This window comes from Rutidosis leptorrhynchoides, chromosome 2, assembly GCF_046630445.1.
Source record: "Rutidosis leptorrhynchoides isolate AG116_Rl617_1_P2 chromosome 2, CSIRO_AGI_Rlap_v1, whole genome shotgun sequence".
Lineage (NCBI taxonomy): Eukaryota > Viridiplantae > Streptophyta > Magnoliopsida > Asterales > Asteraceae > Rutidosis > Rutidosis leptorrhynchoides.
This window is the reverse complement of record NC_092334.1, coordinates 66,883,217-66,895,497: the sequence shown is the minus strand read 5'-3', so window position 1 is coordinate 66,895,497 and position 12,281 is coordinate 66,883,217. Positions and strand designations below refer to the sequence as shown.

The 12,281-nt window shown below is 34.1% G+C and overlaps 1 protein-coding gene across 1 annotated transcript; it reads left to right on the top strand.

Moving 5' to 3' along the window:
• The first annotated feature begins 4,602 nt into the window (after positions 1-4,602).
• LOC139890978 (aconitate hydratase, cytoplasmic-like) lies at positions 4,603-11,622 on the top strand. The gene is made up of 20 exons (XM_071873913.1): positions 4,603-5,035; positions 5,639-5,743; positions 5,902-6,062; positions 6,157-6,249; positions 6,459-6,644; positions 6,772-6,933; positions 7,030-7,174; positions 7,258-7,400; positions 7,832-7,888; positions 7,965-8,044; positions 8,149-8,224; positions 8,311-8,496; positions 8,591-8,658; positions 8,747-8,865; positions 9,342-9,463; positions 9,637-9,735; positions 9,823-10,302; positions 10,394-10,492; positions 10,874-11,116; positions 11,240-11,622. Exons 1-20 carry the CDS (start codon positions 4,732-4,734, stop codon positions 11,309-11,311), a joined length of 3,000 nt encoding a protein of 999 aa, XP_071730014.1. The 5' UTR covers positions 4,603-4,731; the 3' UTR covers positions 11,312-11,622.
• Positions 11,623-12,281: the final 659 nt, after the last annotated feature.

Sequence of the window (12,281 nt, the reverse complement as noted above, 5' to 3'; positions counted from 1 at the left end):
AATAATAAAATGCACTTCGTAGAATTTATGGATCGTAAGATTTAAACGCTAGAAACAAAACAATATCCTATTAGTTAGAATTCACGAAAGGCCCCGAGCATACCTGGGAACGTGAAGACCAAATAAAACGAAAATATCCTCACCTGTTTACAAACAATGTCGACTGATGGCAACAACTAAATTTCGGGACGAAATTTCTATTAACAGGGGGATACTGTGACAACCCGTAAATTTCCGGCAAAATTTAAACAAAACTCTTTATATGATTTCATTTAACCTCGACTAATTTCGACGATTCACGAACAATTATTTGTAAATAATTACGCATTAATTTGATATATTAATATTATTATTATTATTAATATCCTTTTTAAACAAGATATCAATAATTAATATCTTTATTATCAGTATTGTTATTATGAATAAAAAAAATATTGACAAATATTTTTAGAAAAGTAGTAAATCAATTTGTTTATTTTTAAAAAAATATATATAAAAAAAAATCCTTAAAATAAATGATTTTTTAATAAAATAAATAAATTACTTTTTAATTAAAAATTATAATGGAAAACTACTTTTATTATTTTATTTTGTGCATTATTCCATGACCTAACATTTAATACTTTTGAATTTTAAAATCCCATTAAAAATTAAAATATTTCTTTTTCTTTTAATTATTTTATTCTTTTTACCTAATTTTTTCAAGTATAAATACACCTCATTTCTCATTCAAACTCACACCAAAATTTCTCTCATTCTCTCTTTGAAGAATTACTACTAGTAAGTATTCTTTTCTTACTTTTTACTTTTTACTTTTTACTTTTTACTATTTACTTCGGTTTATTTTTTTTTACCGAAACATGTAAATAATGTTATAAATTATATGCAATTAAAATTAAAATAAATAACATGTTATAATTAGTAATATATGTTACTAAAAATTATAAAAGTATTTTTATGAATTAATATATAGGAGTTATAATTAAAATCGAATTATTGAATATATATGTATATACGCACCTAACGTGAAGGTTATAATTAAAGATAGCGTAGAAAGACTACAAACATCACAGCTACTTGTGGCCTAGGGTGATCCTTGTTACCATTATGGGACGCTTGTGGATCTCGAATGCCAAGACTTAGATTCTGGTCAAGAGATCCTGGGTCGCTCGGTAACAATAGATCATTCGAGTGACTTGCATGTTAGCGACGATGTTTGGGCGAGATTTTACAACATCTTTGTTAAGAATTATAACCCGAACATTCTTAAACTAGAAGCTTACTATAAGTGAAAGTTTTTCATAAATAGTAAGTATTCAAAAATAGAAACTTTTGAGAAATAGGAACTTTTCTCGAAAACCGTCACTGTCAATATAGTTGCTATATTAATAAACATACTTTATGTCAAGTTAGACATTAACTAATCAAACGTTATACCTCAAGGTTGATATCCAGATCACTTACTTGCTTTACTTTCCTTCTTGCGTGGAATACTTCAACTGCTATTAATGTGAGTTTCATATGATCCCTTTTACTCTTTACATTTTTGAGCTGAGAATACATGCGCTACTTTTATAACTGTTTTTATGAAATGAATACAAATACTAAAACTGATTTTTCGTGAGTTCATCTGCTCCCTTTTTATATATTTTTGGGCTGAGAATACATGCGCAACTTTTATAACTGTTTTTATGAAATGAATACAAATACTAAAATTGATTTTTCGTGAGTTTCATATGATCCCTTTTACTCTTTACATTTTTGGGCTGAGAATACATGCGCTACTTTTATAACTGTTTTTATGAAATGAATACAAATACTAAAACTGATTTTTCGTGAGTTCCTCTGCTCCCTTTTTATCTATATTTTTGGGCTGAGAATACATGCGCAACTTTTATAACTGTTTTACATGTATCAACTATTAAACTGTAATATGTTGGGCTATGACCAGCAAGTTCCCAACCGACAAGTATAAACGATAATTTGTTACGGGGCAAACTTGAAAGTCTAGTCTAAATACAAGTACCAACTATTAAACTTTGATATGTTGGGCTATGACCTGCAAGTCCCCAACCGACAAGTATAAACGATAACTTGTTACGGGGCAAACTTGAAAGTCTAGTCTAAATATCAGTACCAACTATTAAACTATGCTATACCCGACTATGTCCGACTAAGTCCCTACAGTGATATTTTTAATTGCTGCGGCATTCTTAATTATTGGGGATAGGCCTATCGGGAGTAACGTCCCCGATACATTTGACTAAGTCTTTGTATTACTTGATAATGAAATTAAACGACAAGGACAGAACAACTTGTCACGGGGCAAACAACGTTTAGTCTAAATATCACGCACTGACATAACTTTTTGATCCTGCGGGAGATCAACTTGACTGGATCTTGCGAGATCTACTTTACAAACTAAATCTTGTGGTCTAACACTATTACTGAAATCATTATTTATGACAAACCTATGAACTCACTCAACCTCGTGTTGACTTTTTAAGCATGTTTATTCTCAGGTACTTAAATATTGCTTCCGCTGTATATCTACTGCTTTGATGATGATTGATTGCTATGCTTGGAGTCTTCATTACATATCATATCAATTAAAGACATATTTATCTTCCGCTGCAAAACTCAACAAAACGTCTCATGTAGAGTCGTTCTCGTTTATACAACTCTGATTTGATATAATTAGTCACAAATACCTCAGGCCCTATTTGGGGGTGTGACAAAATACAATGACAATAAATAAAAGTGCGGTAATTAAAAGTGCAATTAAATATGAAATATATAAATTATGCTTATTTAAACTTCCATAATCATGATGTTTGACATGTTGATTTTTAGTTTATTCCCATGGGTTAATTGTTCTTTGTCCTGGATTATTCGATATGTCCATACGGATTTGTCCATAATAGTCCATCAGTCATAATCATAAAGTGCGATAGTCTTCGTCAAATTATTCTTATTCCCGAAGTCAAATATTCCAACTAATTGGGGATTCGAATTGTAACAAGGTCTTAATACTTTGTTTAATGAATACACCAGGTTATCGACTGCGTGTAAACCAAGGTTTTACTACTTTGTTAACAATTACACCAATTACGCTTGAATGTAATCCACCCCTGTTTCAACAAGTCTATTAACTATTAATTCAGTTCTGTGTCCGGTAAAATGAACAATTATTGGTATTTATAGATATCCCGCCCACCGTGCCTAGTCAAGCGTATGTGGTTATATATAAATACGTCAAATTATAAGTCTATATATTAAATTAACGAGGTATCATTTAGTTAATATAAAGCCCATTAATAGCCCATAGTCTAATTTCTACAAGTGTCGTTCTTTTGTCCAAACCCCAATTTTGGTCCAAAGCCCAATTACCCAATTTTAATATTTAGCCCAACATCACGATTACTTCGGCATTAAATAAGCATAATAATAATTTAGCTACGAGACATTAATTTAAAAATAACATTAACCATAACTTACAGTGATTAAAAATAGCGTAGCGTTACACGGACAGAATTTCGACTTACACCCTTACAACATTCGCTAACATACCCTTATTATTAGAATTTAAAATTAAAATTAAAATATAATATATATATATATATATATATATATATATATATATATATATATATATATATATATATATATATATATATATATATATATATATATATATATATATATATATATATACACGTATATGAATGAGAAGAGAAAAAGATGGATATATGATCAACCAAAACTGCGAATTTATAGGCATGTGGGCTGTCACCTACTGCCATGCGATCGCATGGATTTTTGCCTTCCAGGCCATGCGATCGCATGGCCCCTTTTTCAGCTCACAAGAGTTTGGCTCCTAGCTTGCCGACGGTTTTTATTATAATATATAATATATAAATAATTTATATAATTATTTAAATATTATATATTATTCTTGTGCATAGTTGACTTGTAATTTTTAGTCCGTTGTGTTGAGAGTTGACTATGGTCCCGGTTCCGGATTTTCGAACGTCCTTGCGTACAATTTAATATCTTGTACTTTGCGTTTCGAGTCTTGTACTCTTGTAATTTTGAGACGTTTCTCATCAACAATTGGAACCACTTTGATTGTATTTTGTACTTTTGAGCTTTTTGGTCGTTTGCGTCTTCAATTCGTCGAATCTGTCTTTTGTCTTCACCTTTATTATTTAAACGAATATCACTTGTAAATAGAACAATTGCAACTAAAAGCTTGTCTTTATTGAGGGATAATGCTATGAAATATATGTTCGTTTTTAGCATTTTCAAAACACCCCCCTCTTTTTGTGGCCCTCAAGTAATAATACTTTAAAAAAAAAAAATTATTTACCAAATTCAATTACGAAAATATATTGTAAAAATATGAAGTACACTTTTTAAGTAAAAAATTGTTCTTAAAGATCTAAAAAAGGAAAATATATAGACAGGAGAGAATATGACAGATTAGAAGGTAATATTCATTTGTTAAAAGTGGCACACGCCCATAGGCCTTTTCCCATCTCCAATTATTTCCCCTTCCCTGCAAACAAACCCCCAATCGATTCATCATCATCATCATCATCATCATCATCATCATCATCATCATCATCATCATCATCATCAATCAATTAAGCCCATCCCTCACCTTATCATAATCTGTCAAATTAATGTCCCTATTTTGTATGTTTCTGCTTTGATTTAATTCAAATCACTATGTATATAACAGGACCGCATTCTTCATCTCTCATTCGCAGAGCTTCAAAATCTACTACCACTACCGCCACTAGGTTTCATTCTTCAATTTCCAAATCTCAACCGTCACCGTCACCGTCCGCCGATTCACCTCTCAAGGTCGCTTCTCAGTTCCGATCTTACTCCACCTTCCGTACAGTCAGATCATCTGTTCCGCGGTGGAGTCACGGTGTTGATTGGAAGTCTCCGGCGACTCTTACGTCTCAAATCAGGACCGCTGCTTCGCCTGTACTTGAACGATTTCACCGCAGTTTAGCTACTATGGGTAATTTTATATACTGTCTGCTCCATTTTTTGTTTGTTTGTTAATTACTCGTAGTAAATAGTTAGGGTTTCATTATAGATTGCCAGCTTTATTTTACATCATGCAGAAACGAAATGCCTTCAAATAAGATGCGTTGACCTTGGATGTATAGTGTAATGGTGTTTGACTTTTAAATATAATAATATTAAATTAAATATTAAATTAAAAAATGTTGATTAATTCAGCCATGTGAATTCAGTAAAAACGTTAGTATTGCTACTATTACTCCATTACACTGTTAGAGTACAGAAGTTAAAGTGAGTTTGAACAAGTATATATGTATACATACATGTGTTACTATTTTCGTTTGAATTAAAAGTCTGATTCATAATATTTGGATTGTTCCTGATAAGTACAATCATGAATATGCTGTAGACAGTCTGATTCATAATATTTGGATTGTTCCTGATAAGTACAATCATGAATATGCTGTAGACAATTACCTTATGATGTTTATCTTTATCTTGTTGCTGCTTGAAATTGGGTTTATCTTTATCTTGTTGCTGCTTGAAATTGGGCTATCTTTTTGTTTTCTTTTTGATTTGTTTTTACATGCATGTACAGTGTCTCAGAATGCTTTCAGTGGAATTCTAACTGGTCTGCCCAAGCCTGGCGGCGGGGAGTTCGGAAAGTTTTACAGTTTGCCTGCTCTGAATGATCCAAGAATTGGTACTTTTTTTTATCTTGTAATCTTTTTCCTGATACGTTGAATCCGTCAATCATGAATCGTTGATAAGATTCTGTAACTAGAAGTTTATGTAATTTTGTTAGTTAATGGAAGATACTTCATTTTGGTATAATTATAATTTCTTTGGTTTGGAAAACAGACAAGCTGCCATATTCTATTAGGATTCTTCTGGAATCTGCAATCCGTAACTGTGATGGCTTCCAAGTTACTAAGGAAGATGTTGAAAAAATTATTGATTGGGAGAAAACTGCGCCAAAGCAAGTTGAAATTCCATTTAAGCCCGCCCGTGTTCTCTTGCAGGTATTACAGTTTGACTTTCTTCAGAAAGTTGACTTTTTATGACCACACTTTATTTATGCACATATTAGGTTGTAACTTTTGTGCTGCTTTCCAGGATTTTACTGGTGTACCAGCTGTTGTTGATCTTGCATGTATGCGTGATGCCATGAATAATCTAGGTGGCGATTCTAACAAGATCAATCCCTTGGTATGTCCTGCTACTTGTTTTAGTTTCATGTTTTATACTTGTAGGAGCATGTATTTTCATGTTATTGGTACTTCACATAATAGCGTAAATGAATGGGTCTGCCTACTTCTTTAGTACACTTGTTGAATTAGCTCCATTGGATCCCACTGTGTTTTCATGTAAGTAAACATAAAAAATTGACTTCCTTGCATTGTGATGTTTTGGTTCAGGTTCCTGTGGATCTTGTGATCGATCATTCCGTTCAAGTTGATGTTGCTAGGTCAGAAAATGCAGTACAAGCAAACATGGAACTTGAATTTCAAAGAAACAAGGAACGATTTGCTTTCCTTAAGTGGGGTTCAAAAGCTTTTCACAATATGCTTGTTGTTCCACCAGGATCTGGTATCGTGCATCAGGTACACAGTCAAATTCTAAATAAGTTTTATGCTCAATTTAGTATCTATTGTATATCTGGTATTCTATACATCTTAGGGTTCAACTATTTTGTTTGTTTCTTACCTTTCTTATTTGATAAAATTTCAGGTCAATCTTGAATACCTGGGTCGGGTTGTTTTCAACACTGATGGAGTGCTATATCCTGATAGTGTTGTGGGAACTGATTCACACACTACTATGATTGACGGGTTAGGTGTTGCTGGTTGGGGTGTTGGAGGAATTGAAGCCGAGGCAGCAATGCTTGGCCAGGTAAAAGATTTAAAAACTCTTAACTTCATATATGTTGTTTGTAATGTTTTATTCATTAAGTTGGTATTCCATATATAATGTATGGCCAATCGACAGCCAATGAGCATGGTTTTGCCTGGGGTTGTTGGCTTCAAGTTATCAGGGAAGCTGCGTAATGGTGTAACGGCAACTGATTTGGTTTTGACTGTCACCCAAATGCTGAGGAAGCATGGTGTCGTTGGAAAATTTGTTGAGTTCCATGGTAGGCTAAATCTGGCTTTGGTTCGTACCAAGATGGCTGATAATGTATACAAATACTAATATATGTCCTATTTATTTCTATAGGTGATGGTGTGGGTAAAATATCTTTAGCCGATAGGGCTACCATTGCCAACATGTCTCCCGAGTATGGTGCTACAATGGGATTCTTCCCGGTGGATCATGTCACTCTTCAATATCTCAGATTAACCGGACGAAGTGATGATACTGTGAGTACATTATAATTATATGGGCTATCAATGTATATTACAGGTGGCAAGAAGGGTGTGTTGGGTAATGGGTGAAGCATCTCTGAGTTTAAATGGTCCCGATTTGGTTGACCCACGGATGCTTTTTTGTCCTTCAAATTGTATTATTAATTAACGTATTCTGATTATGACTACAAAAGCTGCATTGTTATATCAGTCTACTTTTTTTTTTTTTTTTTTTTTTTTTTTTTTAAATACAACAGTTTAGAAAGTCGTTTTTTGACTTTGGGCGACTTTTTCTAGCTAAAATATAATTTTTTTTACCAATGTGAGTTATACAACCCTCAAAATGACCCGCTCATAGGAGAATAAATTGCCACGTCTAATTTGATGAGTATATGCGATGCATCTTGAATGTACTCTTCAGTAAAATTCCTTTTTATGATGTATAGGTAGCAATGATAGAAGCTTATTTGAGGGCGAACAACATGTTTGTTGACTATACGGAGGTAATATCTCTACATATTATTTATAGTGGATATCTAAGATGCAATTATAATTTATAATTATATTTTATAATTTCAGCCACAAGAAGAAAGAGTATACTCATCGTACCTGGAGCTAAACCTAGAAGATGTAGAGCCTTGTATATCAGGTCCAAAGAGGTGTGTGCTAATCTAGTTAATACGGGTGGAAGATGTCTCGCAGATCTATTTATGTTGATTATACTTTAATGTCTATCTTAACCATATTATTCGTTTTATGACAGGCCTCATGATCGAGTTCCTTTGAAAGACATGAAAGCAGATTGGCATTCTTGCCTCGACAACAAAGTAGGATTTAAGGTAAGCTTCTGATGGACATGTCTAAGTTTTTGTGCACTGTTATTCCCTTTTTACATTTACACTCACATGAAAACAAATACCATCAGGGTTTTGCTGTACCAAAAGAGGCACAGGACAAAGTTGCAAAATTTTCATTTCATGGAGAACCAGCAGAACTCAGACATGGTAGTGTTGTGATTGCTGCTATCACTAGCTGCACAAATACATCCAACCCCAGTGTTATGCTTGGGGCAGGTCTTGTTGCTAAAAAGGCCTGTGAATTGGGCCTAAAGGTTAGGATTATACAGCTGCATGTCCTGTTACTTAAAACTCTGGATATTTATATGTTTTGCAATGTAATTTCTGCATATATTGGTCAATAACCAGGTGAAACCATGGATTAAAACAAGTCTTGCTCCAGGCTCTGGAGTTGTTACAAAATATTTACTCGAAAGGTATTAATAGTATCTGGTGAACAACAGTTTTCTTCAGTTTTTTGCCCCTTGAAACTAACGACTATATGTGTCCCATGCTTTTTTACAGTGGTTTGCAGAAATATTTGGATGAACAAGGCTTCAACATTGTTGGCTATGGTTGCACAACGTGTATTGGTAATTCAGGGGATCTAGATGAAACTGTTGGTGCTGCAATAACTGAAAATGGTATGGGCTGTACCGTTATGTAGATTTTTTTGTGACCTAATAATACTCCAATCACTATATTTAGTACAGCCGTACAGGTGGTATTCAACCCATGTACTTCTAAATGGGATGGATCAGAAAAAAAGGAAAGATTAAAAAATTAACGTGTAAACTTAAAATTATTAGTTGAAAAGGAGACAGCCAAATGTGTCGAAAGGTCCAACAAGTGGCGGATATTCCCAATTTTTTTTAATCAAAAGATCGTAGAACCTCCCAAAAAGTAGTATTAAATCATTTAAATTATAATTTAAATAGTTTAATCTTTGTAATCATATATGACTTGCAAGTTATATACCAAAGGTATGGAAAATAAATATCGGCCATGCCCAACCTGATTCATACAAAACTCTTAATCCACCTGGCTATCCATTTTCTGCCTCTATTTTGAAGCAATGAACTTAAACTTTGATCATCTTTACTTTGACACTCTTTTGCAGATATTATTGCATCTGCCGTTCTCTCTGGAAATCGTAACTTTGAGGGACGTGTTCATGCCTTGACAAGAGCAAACTACCTTGCATCTCCTCCTTTGGTTGTCGCCTATGCCCTTGCTGGCACGGTATGAATTCATTTGATTTAGTTTTGAAATTTAATTGGCCATATGTTACAAGAACCTTCCAACTTAGCATAAAAATATTTCCTTTGAAAGAAATGACATGAGCAATGTTACGTAGAATGCACACTTTTCTCTGATTTCATGTGTCATGTGGATACATGTTAATTTGTTGCCAGGTTGATATTGATTTTGAGAATGAACCAATTGGAGTTGGTAAAGATGGGAAGAATGTCTATTTCAGGGACATCTGGCCAAGCACCCAAGAAGTTGCAGATGTAAGTAAGCTTAGAATAAGCGTAATCTGATTAAATCCGTCTTAGTTTTAAAGATACGTATGTTTCTTACTCGAAAATATGTTACAGGCCGTTCAATCAAGTGTTTTGCCAGACATGTTTAAGAGCACATACCAAGCTATCACCAAGGGAAATCCCATGTGGAATGACTTATCAGTCGAGGAATCCAAGCTATATTCATGGGACCCAAAATCTACTTACATTCACGAGCCACCATATTTCAAGAACATGACAATGGACCCCCCGGGTGCACACGGTGTTAAGGATGCCTACTGCTTACTAAACTTCGGTGATAGTATCACAACAGATCACATATCACCTGCAGGAAGTATTCACAAAGACAGCCCAGCTGCAAGGTTTCTTCTTGAACGTGGGGTTGATCGCAAGGACTTTAATTCTTATGGTAGTCGAAGAGGTAATGATGAAATCATGGCAAGGGGTACTTTTGCCAATATCCGCATTGTTAACAAGCTCTTAAATGGAGAAGTTGGCCCAAAAACTGTGCATATTCCTACTGGTGAAAAACTCTCCGTATTTGACGCCGCATCGGTGAGTCCATTAATGCAAAACATCATCATTTCTGTTAATTAAACTAGTATTATCTTCTGCTTAACATTGCAACCACTGCTTATTTTTCCAGAGATACAAGGCTGCCGGCCAGGATACAATAATATTGGCTGGAGCAGAGTATGGCAGTGGAAGCTCTAGAGATTGGGCCGCCAAGGGCCCTATGTTGCAGGTTAGTCATAAGATTATACATATCGTCCATTGTGGGTCCAAATGGGTCAGACATGAAACGGGTGTCAGTAGGGTGAAACGAGTTGGGCTAGTTTAGGTTAGGCTGAGCAACAAGTACTTTTTTTCCTCAATATATAACTAAAATAACAATTAGAATAATTATATTTTATATATAGAAAAAAAAAATTATTCACGTGGCTGTAAACACTATCAATACAATTCGGGCATCTTTCAGCCTGTTTGGCCAATTTGACTTGTTTCCCTTTTAGCTAATTTGTTATGTTACCACCTCTATTATTTTTCCTGTACATCCCACTGTTTTCATCTGTCAGTAATTTTTTTTGATGGTTACAAACTTACAATGGCTATGGATATTCGACAGGGTGTTAAAGCAGTAATTGCTAAAAGCTTTGAGAGGATTCACCGCAGTAATTTGGTGGGGATGGGTATAATTCCACTCTGTTTCAAGGCTGGTGAGGATGCAGACACGCTACAGTTGACTGGTCATGAACGATATAACATTGACCTTCCAAGTAATATTAGTGAGATCCGGCCTGGCCAAGATGTCACTGTCACTACTGACACTGGAAAGTCATTCACATGCACTGCTCGTTTTGACACAGAGGTATGGTTTCTTCACAGCATTTAGTTGATTATCAGATTAGTATATTTCAACTAAATGTATCTCAAGGTGTTGTAACTATTTTTGTCATGATCATTGTCTTTGAGCTTTATTTGCTTTATACAGGTGGAGTTGGCATATTTCAACCATGGTGGTATTCTTCCATATGTTATTCGACAACTGATTACACAAAAGTGATGATACAGATATGCAGAGTTGTCTTCGGCATTCGATTTCAATTTTTATTTTGATCAAAGTGAAGAATAAAGAGTTCTTACAGGAACTATCAACGTCAAGGAAACGTAATTTTTTTACTTGGTAGTCGACTCCTTTTCGGAATAACTTAGCATATCTCCTTCTACACGTGTGTTTGCCATTTGATTATATATTTTGATTCCTTTCTTCTCAATATTATTATGTGGCTATTGGATGGCCTTTAAATGTATCTAAACTTTCAATTGATGTGAAGGAAGTAGAAAGTATATTTCAGTTATTACAAGGTTGTTCTGTTGACCCGTCAAAATCGCTATTGACGCGGCACGTTAATCATTGATTCCACAGTGAGGTTTTGACCTCTATATGATACGTTTTGATAAAATATTGTATTCATTAAAATAAGTGACTTTCTAAATATAGAAAGTTGTAAACATGTGGGCGAGTGTAAGGTATAAGCAAAACTCCAAAATACATAAGTCTTTAATTTACAGGTTGACATCACAGTTCAATTATTTATTACACAACGCAGTTTTATTTTGAATGCAATAAACTTTGTACAAAGCATGAGAGACTCCATGCTATAGATGCACAAACCGGATAAAAAACCGGATTCGGACAAAAAAAAAACCGGATTTTTTTGTCCGGATTTTTCGGAACCGGTTCCGGATCCGGTTCCGGTTCTCGGCGTCGGATTTTTTTCGGATTTTTTTCCGGAACCGGTTCTTTTTCGGATCTCGATCGGATTTTTTCGGATTTTTCTTGGACTAGGATTCGATTTTGCGAATTATATTTTTACCGGTTCTATTTTTTTAACGTTTGACAACAATAATATAATCGGTATAAAGAAAAGTTATAATGCTCAACTGCTTAACACAATAGATAATATAAATAACAATATTCGAACAATACAATTATATAAATAACACTTTTATTCGAACGATACAATAATAAA

Coding starts and splice junctions, on each gene's coding strand:
- LOC139890978 (XM_071873913.1), top strand. CDS start 4,732: ATGTATATAACAGGACCGCATTCTTCATCTCTCATTCGCAGAGCTTCA. Junction 8,225..8,310: donor ACAACAAAGTAGGATTTAAG/GTAAGCTTCTGA, acceptor AAATACCATCAG/GGTTTTGCTGTACCAAAAGA. Junction 11,117..11,239: donor CTGCTCGTTTTGACACAGAG/GTATGGTTTCTT, acceptor TGCTTTATACAG/GTGGAGTTGGCATATTTCAA.